Source organism: Balearica regulorum, chromosome 1 (assembly GCF_011004875.1).
Source record: "Balearica regulorum gibbericeps isolate bBalReg1 chromosome 1, bBalReg1.pri, whole genome shotgun sequence".
In the NCBI taxonomy this organism is placed as follows: domain Eukaryota; kingdom Metazoa; phylum Chordata; class Aves; order Gruiformes; family Gruidae; genus Balearica; species Balearica regulorum.
Window position 1 is genome coordinate 180,861,626 of NC_046184.1, and position 16,545 is coordinate 180,878,170.

Below are 16,545 nucleotides of genomic sequence, written 5' to 3' on the forward strand. Positions count from 1 at the left end.
ACCTTTTAGATTACGAAGTTAGGAAAAAGAATTCTACCAACCATATTCTGTCCAATATTGGTTCCAGATACATTAATTTCAGTAACTTACCCTCTACTGTTAGAGTACCCATTTTGGATTCCAAGAAATCAAACAGCGTGCTTGGTGCAGACGGTCTGGCGTTTCCTAGCTCTTCTTCATCTTCAGCTCTTATTCGGCCTCGGCCCTTCCCTTTACCTGTAAACATCAAGAGTTATTTTTAAGTGGAAATAAATAAAAAAAAGTGTACACACTTTTTGTTTTAAAGTTATATTTGATTTATAAAATGTTTGTATTTTCTATATTTAAAAAATTCTATCACAGACAATATAGATCCATTTACGGATATTCAAATCTGAGTTCAAATTCAAAAATTTTTACAAAAATACATAGAGGTCTTTTCTAAGTATTTGCTTTCAAGTTTGCAATGCATTCTAACTTACAGGAAAAAAACACATGTAGATATGCTCTTCTATAACTACATTAGTAATCCACCATACACAAAGTCTTGTAAACACTGTTTTAAAGCATTTCTTTGCAAGTTATACCTCTCGGTGGTGGTCCCTGAATGGGTTTCTGTTTACTGCTGTTCAGAAGAAAATTTAATGCCGCCTCTAGGCTGTTGTTATCCATAAGTGCCTGTCTTGCTGCTTCTTTGCTGAAACCCATCTCTGTTATGTGTTTTAGAGCCTTTTCATCAACCTGAAATAAAAGGTACACACAGAACTAATTGTAAGATACAACAGAGACCCTACAAAAATACGAGATTTTACTTTATTTTTTCATTAATTTTCAACTGAAACACCATTTCATATTTCATTGATGGTAAGTATTTCAGTTTTATATAATATCTTCACAAAGAAACTCTCTTAGGTCTGAACAATTGGCTAGTAGAGGGGTTTTTTAATATAATTATGATGATTTTTAATTCATCAAATTTCAGTTCTAATATTATGCAGTTTCAAGTACAAATTCCTGTAGTCTACCTCTTCCTTCGCCATACACTGGAATAGGATGACAGACTGTAATATACTTTCTCTGAGATGAAAACTAAAAGGAATTTCTCAAAGTAATAACTGGTATAAAACCTAGCCATTTGTTCCTGTTTGAATCCTTTCACAACTTTTACAGACAACACAAAACCTAGTTATACACTTATTAAAACACAGAGAAAATATAACTGCTAAACATTCTGTAGAAGAAAACAAAGACATACAAACAATTTACTTACAAAGAAATACAAGCTTTCTTATTCTAAACTGTATTGAGCACGATGACAAAAAGGCAAAGCAGAAATCACAGAGCATTAAATACAGAATATAACCTTTAACATTGTGCATTAAAGCACTCAAGTGAGAACTGACTCTTCCAGTGCGGACAGACCTACATGCATTAAACATGAAGTGGGACTAGACCCTCTGGCCTTTCTCATCCCATACCCAATCAAAATGACACCTCTTATCCATCTACTGCAACAGCTGTAACCAAATATATTCTTAACCCGAGTCCCATGACTACAACATTTTGTCTACAGCTTCCAAAATAGTCATACCATGACCCTCAAAAAAACCAAACCAAACAAAACAACCCAAAACCAAAACCCCCAAACCCAACCAAACCTAACCTCTTAGATACATACAATCCTTCTTTCTCATTCTGCTTAAAAGAACATGAACTTTTATTACTAGAATGATTTAAATTGCAACTGTATGAGAGTTGTATGAAAGGTAACATTTAACCCTCCCCCCTCCCCTATTTTCCACAGTCTTATGATGCAATTTCTCCACTCCTCATTTCTCCTCATGTTTTAATGCATTCACTTTGTATCTTAATTCCAGCTACACACTGTGCTCTGGGACAACAGATATAAGCAGGTCTCCTTTTTAGGGGCAGAGACACGAAATCAGTGTTCGTGGTTGCTATCTCAATATAGAGATTTCTCAATATGGCAAGCCTGAAGATGCAACAACTCAAATAACTTTCATAACTATGCTTAGCTATGCAAAAGTTACTGTAACGAGCAAGACATGACTTTGCAGTGCTTGGCTACAACTCCCACATGCTCAGCAATGTTAACTCAAATGCCTTCATGTAGTTTTCTTCATTCCCAAACTCAACAATACTCTTTAAATTAACTGTCCAAAGACTGACCGAGTAAAGGAATAGCAATTTCAAAGGTCTCTGAAGACCAATGGGGCAGTAACATGACCTCAGTGTCTACAGGGAACCATCATCCCACCTGAGTTTGACTTCCAGTTGCCTAAATAATGTCTTATTTTTAATGAAAGAATACAATAGTTCCTCCTCTGGGCCATTCTCATAGATTCTTCTGCATGGCAACAAGGGTACAACAGAGATAAATGCTTCCTCAGCAAATCTGCTTTACTCTTCTCCCCTTTATAGCTAAGTAGCTAGTTTGGATGAGAAGAGAACTTCTAGCCATTACTGCTGCATCATCTCCTTTCAACGGTGGAAATTCTGTGCACGACAGCTATGTTCAAAGACCAGCAGGAAATGAAGACTCATATATACATTACCCATTCTCTCAGCTATGGATTAAAAAAAAAAAAAAAAAAAAAAAAAATCTTGCATGGGTCAGAATTTGAGACTCAAGGGAAAGGGAATTTCCCAGATACAAAGACTGTTTGAGAGAGGAGGCAGCATGTTAAGTATCTTCAGATGTCAAAAAAACTCCCTTCAACTTCATTTAAACAGCACAAATCTTGCTTCTCGTATACAAAACTGGAAAGACAAGTAGAATTGTAGGACATATCCTATAAGGACTATTAAGAGAGGAGGATGATTGACCTCCACAATCTATTGTCTGTCTAAAAAGAAACAGAAAAAACTACCTCTTTGTTTCTTGTTTTGTAGGTAAAGATACAATGCTCCAGGTTTCTTGGAAGGTAACACACCAGATGGACTAAAACCCTTTAGTTGTTTCTAAATATACATACAAGTCAACAATATACATGAAAGTCAACAATCAAACCTACTTGAAATCACAAATTCATTATCCATTGCTTTAAGATCTAAACCCCATTATTTATAATCAAATAAGGCTTTCTATATAATCTTAGTGGGTTCATATTTCCTTCTTAACAGCACCTAGATATCTTAAATGACATATTAGGTTTTGGTAAGTTCGAAGTACTGCCATTTTACAGTGCAATGTAAGATAAGTTTCTTGCAGTTCATAGAAAAAAACCCAGAAAACAGAATATTTTAAACAGCTACCCAATTTAAAATTTGTGGCCTTTTTTTTTTTCTGTCAGGGTTTTCGTCTGTCTGGGATTTTTTTACGTCTATTTAGGTCAACACACAATTGTCAAGAATGACAAGGTGCACCACCTACACTGGACAAAGGGATGACTAAAAGACGTCTTGAGGTGCATTCAGCCCATGTTTCTACAACTCTATATTGACATTTCTGAGCACAGTGCTGAACACAGCACTGCCAGAGGTTCTCCTTGCTGCAAGATGATGACACATACTAAACAAACAAAATTTTAACAGGCAGTTACTGTTCCTAAACGTCTTTTCTTCTGATTGCTAAACCTTTGGTAAAAGTAAATAAGGTGGAAAATATTCAACAATAAATAAGTTATAATCAATATTGTAATACTGGTTTACTGAGCTACTATGTTGTTGCAATGCCTTTTTCAGTCTGCTTTCATCACTCAAACCAGAATCATTAAATTCCTTTCCATAGTCGTTCTTGATGACAAATACTTCCTCTATCAGAAACTTTTAGATTTCTAAGGTAATCAACACAGAAACTTCAATGACTGCTCATCTTATATCCACTTAATTCAATGCAGTGATCCCAAAGGACACTTATCAGTAAGTATAAAGTTATGAAATATATTGGAAGGTGATATTTTGGATTAAGTGGCACAGTTCAGATTCTCCAATGGTAACCCCCCCGTACTCAAAATGTAACATTACTTATGACTAAGCATATTTCCATGTCACAATAAAAGTACTTCTACTTCGTTATCTTAAATATCAGAATAATAATAGTCTTCTCAATGTCAAGTAAATGGATTAAAACAGATTCTTAAAATAAATATTAAATTAATTCAGAAAAATGCTACATTAAAATATTATTTGATATGTTGAAATTGAAGGATGAAAGTCTTCCTGCCTAAAATGAATTAAGAAATGTTAATATGCAAAACTGTTAGGCTTACTTAAACAAGAAAATAAAACCATAGTGTCCTATACCACATATACTACTATTATTGTTTTCTGAGGACTTGGGTTTAAATTTTACTGGATAAAGCAACTTTTTTTTTTTTTTTTTTTTTTAACAAAAATCACATTGAAACTCATAACTATCCCAGTAAGGTACAAAAGCAACTTAAGTATTCTAAACAGACTTCAAAATAAATTGGAAAAGAAAGCCCCTATTCCTCAGGGTATTTTGGGTTAAATTTTGTTATATTTGTTTTTTATTTTTTAGTAGTACACAGTTAAGGTTCCATTTAAGTCTTCCACCTTACCAGTTCTCGGTAGACACCTTCATTTTTTCCCTCAGGTTTTGTTATCTTCTCTTTCTGGAACAGTTCCCTGTTTCGATTCCCTCCAGCACTCACACTGAGATTACTTCTGCTACTACCACCACCTCCTCCAAACGTCTTGGTCTTTAGATAAGCACAAAAATAACATTTCAGTAAACAAAACTTATGAAAATAAGCCTTCATATTTAGCTAGTGCAGAAAAGTGCAGTAGACTTTTTAGAAAAAGTGCAGTAAATTTGATGCAGCTGTATTTTTTAGGATTGTGCTTTGCATCAACAAATAAAGTACTAATTTACACACAGAAAAAAAGATGAATTTATTAGGTAGGACTTCTATTTTTTTCCCCTATGCCCTAATGAGGCTGTAAAAAGTGTATATAATTCTAGTTTTTATGAATTACCAAGCAAATTGGAAAAATAAACTAAAAAGGAAAACCAAAGGAGGACATAAAAACTTGACACGTTAGAACTAAACTTCCTAGCTATTCTTTCAGACTGAATCATGGGGTTTTAAGAATTGAAAAAAAGCAGATGACAATTGATAACTGGTATTTATTACTTAAATCTCATTAGCTAAATTGTAAATCCCACATTTTTTAACAGAGGTATCAAATCAAAATCATATCTACAATAAAACATTATGATACATTTATTAGCTTTATTAAAATAAGAACACTCTCATCAATCCAAAAGGAGATTCTATTTTGCATTCATCCTTTTAAAGATACATGAGTAGAATTATAAGGAGGCAAGCATCAGGAAGCATTTGTCATTTTAGCGAAAAATACTTAAAATAACAAGAAAAGATCAATCACAGTAAGTAAAACGCTACAACACATGCATTCTAACCTCCTTGCTCTTTGCTACTTCTGCGATAGCAGCTGTTCTCTGCTTTTCAAATTCATCATTATCCGCAACAGTTTTTACAATATTTGTCATTTGCAGAGTCTTTCTGCGATCAAGCTCTCTGCTATCCACTTGCACGTGAGATGCACATTTCTGAAAATGCAAAAGAAAGTTTTAGTTAACTGCCTATGCTCATTTGAAAAGAAAAAACGAAAAGTATTATACTATTACAGTAGCACAACTTTAAATAAAGAATATAATTGCAAAAATGTACACCTAGGACATCTAGATAAGTTTGCTGTGAGCACACTTCTTTGGTCCACTAGAAAGGCCAAAAAGAAGGAGTTTTACATTTTAAGCTTAGTTCATGATGTAGCCAATGTGATTATTGTAAATACCTTTGTTGTTTAAGAAGGGAGTATGTTACGTCTACAAGATCTGAGAGGAAGAATCAAAGGCTCAAAAACTAAGTAAAATCTTAACTTTGAAATTGAAAGGAAAAGTGCTAAATATAAATTGGCACAACAAAGTGACAGGATAACTTTTTTTAAACTGGGCAAATTTTTTAGATCCAAGTCATCATGATCTAAAGTGTTTTGATAGCTTTTATCTAATTGGAACCAGGTCCCCTAGATATCATGATATAGGGTCTTTTTAATGAACTGACAAAGAGAAGTATACTATACCTGCCCAAAAGGTACAAAAGGGGGAGGGCCACCTTCTGTTCCAATGTTACTCCTATTGTGTTTTGCTAAACTCTGTAAAAGAAAATTGTTGATTAATAAATTGCAAACAAAACCCAGATTATATGATAAACGTCTCTATTTCAGAGAGTACATGAAACTTGCAAGATAAACATTTTAAGTATAAAAAAATAAAATCTATGATATAGTTAAAATTCTGGGGCACTTAAGTAAGGAGAAGGCTGGATGAGGGGCAGGGAGACTAAGAAAATTATGAAAATTTGCAGAATCACGAAGGCAACACATACAGCAAATGGAAAAAATTCAGTTATACACCAAAATCTACAGTAACAGAACAAAGCAGCACACAAATAGGCAGATGTTTCTTTACATAGCACCCAGAGACCTTGCTGCCACTAGAGATTGTAAAGGCGTACAGTTTCAGCACATCTAAGAAAAGATCAGACAAATTCAGCCTAGAGAAGGTAAGGTTCAGGGGGATCTGATCAATTTATACAAATACCTGAGGGAAGACTGTAAAGAAGATGGAGTCAGGCTCTTTTCAGTGGTGCCCAGTGACAGGACCAGAAGCAATGGGCACAAACTGAAACACTGGAGGTTCCCTCTGAACATCAGAAAACACTTTTTTACTGAGAGGGTGACCAAGCACTGGCACGGCTTGTCCAGAGAGCATGTGGAGTCTCCACGCTTGGAGATATTCAAAAGCTGCCTGGACATGGTCCTGGGCAACTGGCTCTAGGTGGCCCTGCTTGAGCAGGGAGGCTGGACCAGATGACCTCTAGAGGTCCCTTCCAGCCTCAACCACTCTGTTAAATTCATGAACCCATGTGTAAGCAAATACTGAAAGGATTATTCAGGATTGTATTTTCTGATAAAGATAAATCAACAATTCTGGATGCCAAGGCTGTATAAGAGCTCAGGTTGTGTGCTCTTCCTAAAAACCATCTCTTTGCCACTGTTGGAAACAAAATACTGTGCCACTAGAACATTTCCTCTATGGCTTTATGAAAAATACAGTACATATGCTAAATTCATCAGCAGATCTTTGGATCACAAAGACCATAACAATAAACATAACAATTATTGATAATTAATATTTATAGAAGCACTCTGAACTCTTAGCCACAATCAGGCAATCAGTGGCCTAGGCCTGAAGACAAAGCATTCTCAAATAATACAAATTACTAGTGGCCATGAACAGTAAAAAGATGGATTGTTAAACATCGCATTAAAATATCTGTTCATAGCTGATATACTTTTTCTCTTTCTTTACAAATTGTGACAACAGCAGCAATCTGCAAGAGAATGAAATTCTCTGGAATCGACATTTGGTTATGTGTTAATTATTTTGTACTACACAGAAATATTTGACTTTAGAAGTAGAAAAAGGAAGAACAGGTCCTTAATACTGTTAAAATTATTCAAAATTCCATTTCCTATAATGCATCTGTTTTATCATCTTCATTTGTTACAGTCCCTTTATTCCCACTGGGACAGTCATGCATGATTACATACATCATTTACTACTACTCATTGGCAGAGAAAGTTTTAATTACTTAAGGCTATATAGGAAATTTACCTATATATTTATTACCCTGATATAAGTTGATTTAATTTCATCATGTGAGAACTGTAGTATAAACATGAACATGCTTTAAGCCATTATACTATCAAATAATTTCTTAAAATATTAATGTGGCTAGTAACCAAATCAAAACTTTTGGTCCACTCTTTTAAAGTTAACTGCTTTTATTCAGGAACCAAAGACCATTTTCTAAATCATTTATGATTATTAATTCCTTTCAAGGGTGAGAAAAAAAATGTAAAAATCCTTTTCCTCATGCCTTAAGAGCAAAAAACACTGATAAAGGATTCAATAAATTATTCAAAACAAAGCACTTCGAAGTTCAGAAATCATAAAATTTTTCTGCTTTAGTTTCAATCAGTTCACTTAAAGCACTGCCTTAGAATTACAAGCTAGCCAGGGGCTGATTGCTGTAGCGTGCTCATACCTTCCCATGTCTATTAACTGAAGCAGCACAGTACAAGTCATTTCATGGCCAAGTCACTTCACTTCCCCAGGGTAGGCACTCTAGGTCCAATAAACCCTACACATTATTTTTTTTTGTTTGTACCTAGAGAGATGTAGGCAATTCTGGAATGAACTTCAGCACTGAATCAAATTATAATAAAAATATTTATATGATAGCCTAAGAACTCGAGTATTTGATCATAGTTAATTCCTCATGTCCTATAATCAGGAAGATTAAAGTTAAGGTCACACTTTTTTTTTTCTTTCCCAAACTAGAACCAAGGAAAAACATACAAGAAAAAGACTACTCCAAACTATTGCTCAAACATGTAATCTGGTAAATAGCAAAAAAGCACTTAAAAATTGACTTCATATTTACTAACATTTAGCTACATGAAATTTGAATCTTAACAATTTATTGCATAAAATTGTTATCCAGAATGAAAGAACTCTGTCTAATGGTAAGTAACGGCCTTGACACTTTCTTTTCAGGTAGCACTGTCTGCTGAGAACAACTGCTTTGGAAATTAAGTTTCACTTTGCACCGAATAAAAAGCAAACTGGCAACAAGAACACTATTTTTAAACTTAGAATTAAATTTGCTTGTAGCACAGCAGTAACTATCACTTACCATAAACTTTGTGATAAATACATTTAGTATGCCTCTTTTACCCTTTCTGCTATATTTGGATTGTGACATTAAAAAATATTTCCTAGGGAATCTCTTCAGAAACAAAGGCTTACAATACAAGACTGGATTATCCTCTCACACTTCTTTCTAATACCAATTTTGAACTATACATAAAACTACTCCCTTTTGCTATCAGGTAACCTCAATACTTAACCTCACCTTCACCAAAAATGTAAGAATCATCAAGTATACTACATAACTTTACTTTTAGATAACCCATAATTTGTCAGATTCTATGTTTTAAAAATATAAGGGCCTACCACACAGTCTCACCAATCATCTCAGCAAAGTTTGCTTCAGCCTTCACTTACAGATTGTCTGATATTTTGATTAATAACAGCAGACGGTACTCCCCCTTCATAAGAAGTGTACCAACAATATCGTGCAGATACTGATCCTCACTGATTGAAACACTAGTCACCACCAGAACACTGGGAACACTATCAAGCAATAATTATTTGGAATTGTATTCTCCGCTGAGTCCATGACACACTACTTTATATTTCCAAATAGTCTAGAAAAAGATCACATAGTAACATTCTCATTTACTCCTTATTTATTTTCTGTCACTTAAACAGTGACACTTTAAAAAAAATATTGAAATTTCTAGGCAAGAATTACCTTACAATAAAATTGAATGCTACAACAAATACCACGTTTATTCCGCATGAACTATATTTGCAGTGTGATAATATTGCATTCATTCCACATGCACTATATTTCTAGTGTGAGTCTTTCATTACTAAAACTTGATTCCTTCTGAAAGCAATTTCAAACATCATTCTGAATGGAACAAAACAGTAATGCAACTATGCAACTAGAAGCTGACAGGTGCAAGGGCAATAATTTCAGACTGGATAAACAACTTAAATTCTAAAGTTTTATAATATTATTTGACTTAATAGCACTTTTTAAATAAGTGTAAGAGAAACTTATTTCATCATCTATGCAAGAAGCTCAATTAACACCTCAGACATTGCAGTAGACAGAAAAAAACTGGCTTCAAAACAAGTAATTTCAAATAGTCACACAAATAAAAATTTTCTGTCTTTTTATGCAAACACAATGCAGCATTTCATTTAAGCTTCAGCTGCAAGATTAGACAAGGAATGGCAATGTCCTCGCTCAGATATCTTTGAGTTGACAATCTCGCTTATTTGTCAACTGTTCTGTTCTGTAAAGATTTCTGAACAGGACAGACACATCGAGTTCATGCAGGAACTGCTATCAAAGTAGCATCTGGCTTCTATAGACTTGTTTGAGCCCTATCCGTCTAGCTGTCATTCCAGATATAGAACTGGAACTACGATTTCCAGTGATCACTGTTCACCTGTCCAAACTGATTTCTTGTCACCCACAGCTCTTCTGACATGGCCACATTCATGCTGGGAACCCAATCATATACTGTGAGCTAGTCAATGAGAAAAAGAAAATTATAATCTGGCAAACTGCAAGATGGAGCCAGAGAATTGAGGACACAGCAATACGCAATAGTTAACTTTCTACACTTTAGCTTATCAGAGTGTATCAGTGAAAACTTAGTTACCTCTCTTTTAAACATATCACATGTTTTTTTTATAACAAAAACTGTTTAAACAGAACTGGCTAACAAGAAGTGCTGAAAGTTGCAGTCAGCAGCACACCTATGGTTATTAAACGGTTTGCTTTCTTGTAAACAGAATGTGTCCCAAGTTATTTCTTGACACTTACCTCAAGAACAAATTAATATTTATAAAGCAACATGTATTTGTTAAAAGTCCACATAGAAGAAACACGAAAACAAACTGTACAAAATATCACCAATAAAGCTAACCAATTCTATTGACCCTTCTGTTACCAATTAGATAGCATCCTTAAGAATGCATTAGATCTATGTGTGTCTCTCCCATCCCCAACAATCTTAAAACTTTTTGAACTGGAGAGAACTCACAAGACTTTATACTAAATATGAATAAAAATGATAAAAATGAGATGTTTCTGCTGTTGGCCCCAGAACCTTCTTTTTAATCAAAAGGCAGCTTCATTTAAAAACAGGAACATTTTTAAAAAACTATTTTCAACTATAAAAGCAAAAAAAGGATGCCAAACTGAATCTACTAGTGTGGACACTGTGTAACTCAAATGTTCAAATAAATTTTGGCCCAGTTTGCTCAAAGAAATAAAAAGCAAACCAACATCAAAAAAGGCTACCCATAACAAAAACGGCTATGCCAAACTTAGCATCAGTAACAATAAAAGAAGTACTTTACACAGAAATGACCACCATGTTCATAAGCCACTACTCTGTTTCAGAGATGTAGATGTAAAAGTAGAGAGATGTATGCGTAGTAGTAGTAGTGATAGTTGATCTGGAAAGTATTTGGGACTGTTTGTAACAGGGTCACAACTTCCTGCCCTGGGAAGTTCCACTGGTTTGTGAGAAAATGAATGAAAAAAGTCTTTCTGTGGCAGCTTTTGCTCTATTGGGACAGAAACCAGGCTAAAATGGAGGAAAGGGGCTTACAAGCAATTATGGTTTGTTGAAAGATTTTAAAACCTCCAATTTGTTTTTCTAATCACAAATTTACCTAAGCACTGATGAAATCTGCAATATAGAATTCATACTTAAGGTTACCAAACTCAATGCTTTCTATGCACTTACTGTATTTTTTTTGCCTCAAAAATATAGTCTGCAGATGGTAATTGTAAAAGGCATAATTCTATAATATTTTGGTACTAAACACACTGTTTAGGAAAGCAACCACCCATAACTGCAGTGAAATAAACTTAACACATTTGATTAACATTTTCAAACACTGCAGACTAAAAAAGGAATCAGTTCCCATGCAAAGATCACTTATGATATCTTCATTTGCACCAGGGTGGGTACCCTGGTGACGGAGGATACACAGAAGGCGGAGTTACTGAATGCCTACTTTGCTTCAGTCTTTAATAGTAAGGCCAGCCCTCAGGAATCCCAGACCCTGGAGGTAGGAGAGAGTCTGGAGAAAGACTACCTTCCCTCAGTCGAGGAGAATTCGGTTAGAGATCATTCAGGCAAACTCAACATCCACAAACCCATGGGCGCTGATGGGATGCACCCATGAGTGCTGAGGGAGCTGGCAAATGTTATTGCCACAATCCATCATTTTTGAAAGGTCATGGAGAACAGGAGAGGTGCCTACGGACTGCAGGAAAGCCAGTGTCACTCCAGTCTTCAAAAAGGGCAAGAAGGAGGATGCAGGAAACTACAGGCCAGTCAGCCGCACCTCCTTCCCTGGAAAGGTGATGGAACAGCTCATTCCATGGGTCATCAATAAGCATGCGGAAGAGAACAAGGTTATTGGGAGTGGTCAACATGGATTCACCAAGGGGAAATCATGCCTGACCAGTCTGATAGCCTTCTATGATGGCATGACTGGCTGGGTGGATGAGGGGAGAGCAGTGGATGTTGTCTACCTTGACTTCAGTAAGGCTTTTGACACCATCTCTCATAACATCCTCACAGGTAAGCTTAGGAAGTGTGGTTGGATGAGTGGACAGTGAGGTGGGTTGAGAACTGGCTGAATGGCAGGGCCCAGAGCGTTGTGATAAGCGGTGCGGAGTCTAGTTGGAGGCTTGTATCTAGTGGCGTGCCCCAAGGGTCAGTACTGGGTCCAGTCTTATTCAACATATTCATCAATGACTTGGACGAGGGGACAGAGTGCACCCCAAAACAAGTTTGCTGACGATACAAAACTGGGAGGAGTGACCGACACACCAGAAGGCTGCACTGCCATTCAGCGAGACCTGGACAGGCTAGAGAGTTGAGCTGAGAGAAATCAAATGAAATTCAATAAGGGCAAGTGTAAGGTCCTGCACCTAGGGAGAAATAACCCCACACACCAGTATAGGTTAGGGGTTGAGCTGCTGGGAAGCAGCACTGTGGAGAAGGACCTAGGAGTCCTGGTGGACAACAAGCTCTCCACGAGCCAACAACACGCCCTTGTGTCCAAGAAGGCCAACGGTATCCTAGGATGTATTAAGAAGAGTGTGGCCAGCAGGTCGAGGGAGGTTATCCTCCCCCTCTAACTCTGCCCTGGTGAGGCCACACCTGGAGAGTATATTGTGTCCAGTTCTGGGCTCCCCAGTTCAAGAAAGACAGGGAACTACTCGAGAGTGTCCAGTGGAGGGCTACAAAGATGATGAGAGGACTTGAGCATCTCTCATATGAGGAAAGGCTGAGAGAGCTGGGTCTGTTTAGCCTGGAGAAGAGAAGACTGAGAGGGGATCTCATCAATGCTTATAAATATCTAAAGGGTGGATGTCAAGAGGATGGGGCCAGACTCTTTTCAGTGGTGCCCAGTGGCAGGACAAGGGGTAAAGGTCACACACTAGAACATAGGTAGTTCCATCTCAATATAAGGAAAAACTTCTTCACTGTGAGGGTGACCGAGCACTGGAACAGGTTGCCCAAAGAGGTTGTGGAGTCTCCTTCTCTGGAGGTATTCAAAACCCACCTGGACCCCATCCTGTGCAACCTGTTCTAGGTGATCCTGCTTTAGCAGGGGGGTTGGACTAGACAACCTCCAGAAGTCCCTTCCAACCCCTACCATTCTGTGATTAGATGTAATATTTACATATATCCGGCTGCATGCCTGAAAATATTGGGACAGTAAAGTTCTAAAAGCTTATCATAGGAAAGTTTACTTTCAACATATTAAACTTGATGTCATTAAATGTAATATGCATCCTTTAAGACAAGTATTTCAAGTGGTGTTACCTCACCCTTTGTAATTCCCACTTTTCTATAAGATGCTCCACTTCACCTCCAAGAACTGCTGTGTTACTGTCATCCAACAGCAAGAATCCATTTCTCACTTCAACAATTCCTGAAAGCTTAATTTTTGTTCCAGGTGGAGTGTTCAGGCTAGAAATAGAAACAAAGCCAAATATTTCAAATACCTTTATTAATATTCTGCCACCAAAACCATATAAAATTCTACTCTTATTATACTTTTACTATTGTCATATTTCAAAATAAAAATTAGCATCAAAAACCTCTGCAATAATTCCTTCAGTATGCACAGAACTTTTCAATAGTTTTATTGGAATGCTTCCCATTCATTACACAAAAATGCCATATTGCAAATTAGATTCTAACAGAGATGAATGTTTGCAAATTGTCTGTTTGGTTAAAATCCAATTTAACAATACCAAACTAAGGATATGATTTGTTTAGACTAACAGAAGATGTCTCAAAGTCAGTTATCTAACTTCCTCATCCTAGGATGCATTTACAGTTAATAGAGGATCTCCAGATGGTTAATCATCTGTTTTAGACATTTAACTTAGGAAAAAACAAAGAGCTGTTAAAAAAGAAGCTTTCTATACATTACTAACAGCCAGGACTGTACCAGAATAAATACAAAAACCATACATCTTGTACTGCTTTTTCTCTCATTACTCTACCATTTAAAAACACATGGATGCTCTCTGCGGTCAACTCCCACAAGCAGGTACCTCACCTTCTTTTCATGTGAATCTACTCTATGAAAAACAACAGATGCATAAAAGAATCATGCATCTTCAAGCCGTAACTGAAAGATATGACAAGCAGCACAATCTGGAAACTATGATTTTTCTTGTGAGAAACAGGACACAGTCAGTTATAACCTTTCAAATGAGTGACAATAATCTCTTTAAAATATGCTGAAGTTATTGTTGCAATCATAGGACCATACCACACAGTGAGGGACATTCACAGTGGAGTCAGCAAATTTCAGCACTAGTGGCATTAACCTTAGTAATATTAATGGATTTTCAGTATTGTTCTGATAAAAGCAAAAAAAATGACATCAGAAAAAAATCAAGACATGAAAGAAATATGGCAAAAAATTAAAGTTATGAAAAAGGGGGGAGGGGTAAATGGAAATCCAAGTCATGAAGAACTTAGAATTTAAAAGAAAACTGTGGAGGGGGGTCATTTATTAAAGAAATGGTATGTACTGAAATAGCATGTTATTCCAGGTTAATAATCCAACTTCAAACCTGAAACAACTACATACAACACAAATTAAATTTTCATACAATGTTACTTGAACGGAAGAGCTCACTTCATTACTACAGAGTGATGAGTTCACTGACAGTTTTGAGATTTTATCATCTAAAAGTTTCAAATTATGTTGTCTGTTGGGTGTTGTTCTTCAAGTATTTTGTGATCTAGAAACTACTTACGCAGGAGCCTGTTTGCCTTCCTTTTCTGTTCTCTTTATATTCATGTTGGAATATGATATTCCAAGTTCTGCTGGCTCAAGCTAAAATTAAAATATCATTAAGTGTTCTACCTTTTAAGACAGCATCACTTTAATCTGCAAGGTGGCTCCTGCTCAGAAGGAGCAGTTTAACGGTAAAATATGACATTTAAAAATGGAAGTATATATCTATATTTAACTGTTGCAACTAACAGAGAAAGAGAGAGGAAGATTTTTTTAAAATCAAAGTACTCTGAACTGGAGTGAAGAGCAAAGCATAGCATGACTCCAGATACTGAACACTAGAGATGATTTTCAGTATCTTCATAACCAAACACACAAAAAATCACCACATTCCACAGTAATTAGCTCTCCTACCCTTCATTTTTAACTGAAGAAACATTTACTAATTCAATCCAAGTTAAAGCCTTGCCCGTGGTAAAGCAGCACTAGTTGCGTCAGACCTGTGACATTCCTGCTACCAAAGTCAAGTGAAAGATCTGCTACTATTAAAAATCGGGAATTTGACTCTAGATTGCACACACCTGAAGTGCTGTGTGCCATGTCAACTCCAACTAAGCAGATGGCTGCAAAATTCCATAAATGGTATTGTAAATTACATTCATATATCCCTTTGCGTACTGAATTTAAGGTTCTCTTTTATGTACAAAATCTGAGAGGGAAACCTGTTTTGTCAAGACATTTTTTCCATATATTACTAAAGATACTTCCATTATTTTAAGGACATTTAAGTATCAAAGCAAAACTTTGAAAAGAAAGTTGTTCACCTTATTTTTGACATGTTACTGTATTCTATAGCTGTGCAGCTTGTGTGTCCATCAGTCATCTGTAAACGTAACATTCTAGGAGCAGCCTGAGATTCTTCATTATCCTTTGGTGCAGCAACATTGCGTATTTTCTGTATTTGCAGAACACATGGCCCTTCCAGCTATATATGCAAAACAGAAAAAGACAAAACTGTTAACACCATGAAGCAAACACATTGCAATATACAGACACACTAACAGATGCCTCCAGGCAAAGGAAAGTGTAATTTGATCAGGCAATCATGTTCAATTTCTATCACTCATGTACTATACCTTCTAAAGCACACTAAAAATGGCTTTTTCAGAGAAACAGTTGTGATGCTTCATACATCTCTGCAATACCAATTATGCAAAAGAAATTAATTAAAAGAGTTGGTGGGGGCGGTGTCAAACAAAACCACAAATATTTGTCACTGCCAACATACTATGAAGTCCAGATAAGATTTCACATGCTGTATCGCAGGGTCTCATTGACAAAGTGTTCTAAAGAAACAAACAACCAGCTTTGAAGACTATCTAGTTGTATCAAGAGTACATTTCAAGTACAACCACTTCATAAACTAGAAACTTCGTAACTAGAAACCCAGCTTCTTCAAACAGAGGTGCAATTGGAACCTAACGACCTCAAGGGACACTACTGTTTGTTGGTTACTGTGTCGGGTTTGCGTGGCAAGGTTTTGGTAGCGGGGTGGG

The 16,545-nt window shown here is 36.2% G+C and overlaps 1 protein-coding gene across 3 annotated transcripts in view; it reads right to left on the minus strand.

The window, feature by feature from the left end:
* The window catches only part of TDRD3 (tudor domain containing 3), a 119,793-nt gene that overhangs the window by 40,817 nt on the left and 62,431 nt on the right, over positions 1 to 16,545 (minus strand). For all 3 annotated transcript variants that reach the window (XM_075741735.1, XM_075741733.1, XM_075741734.1), the window contains exons 4-10: positions 15,814 to 15,974; positions 13,560 to 13,701; positions 6,073 to 6,144; positions 5,390 to 5,539; positions 4,524 to 4,664; positions 567 to 720; positions 91 to 216 (exon numbers count right to left, since the gene is read on the minus strand). In XM_075741735.1, coding sequence (XP_075597850.1) covers positions 91 to 216; positions 567 to 720; positions 4,524 to 4,664; positions 5,390 to 5,539; positions 6,073 to 6,144; positions 13,560 to 13,701; positions 15,814 to 15,887 — 859 coding nt within the window. In that variant the 5' untranslated portion in view covers positions 15,888 to 15,974. The remainder of the gene's footprint in view (positions 1 to 90; positions 217 to 566; positions 721 to 4,523; positions 4,665 to 5,389; positions 5,540 to 6,072; positions 6,145 to 13,559; positions 13,702 to 15,813; positions 15,975 to 16,545) is intronic.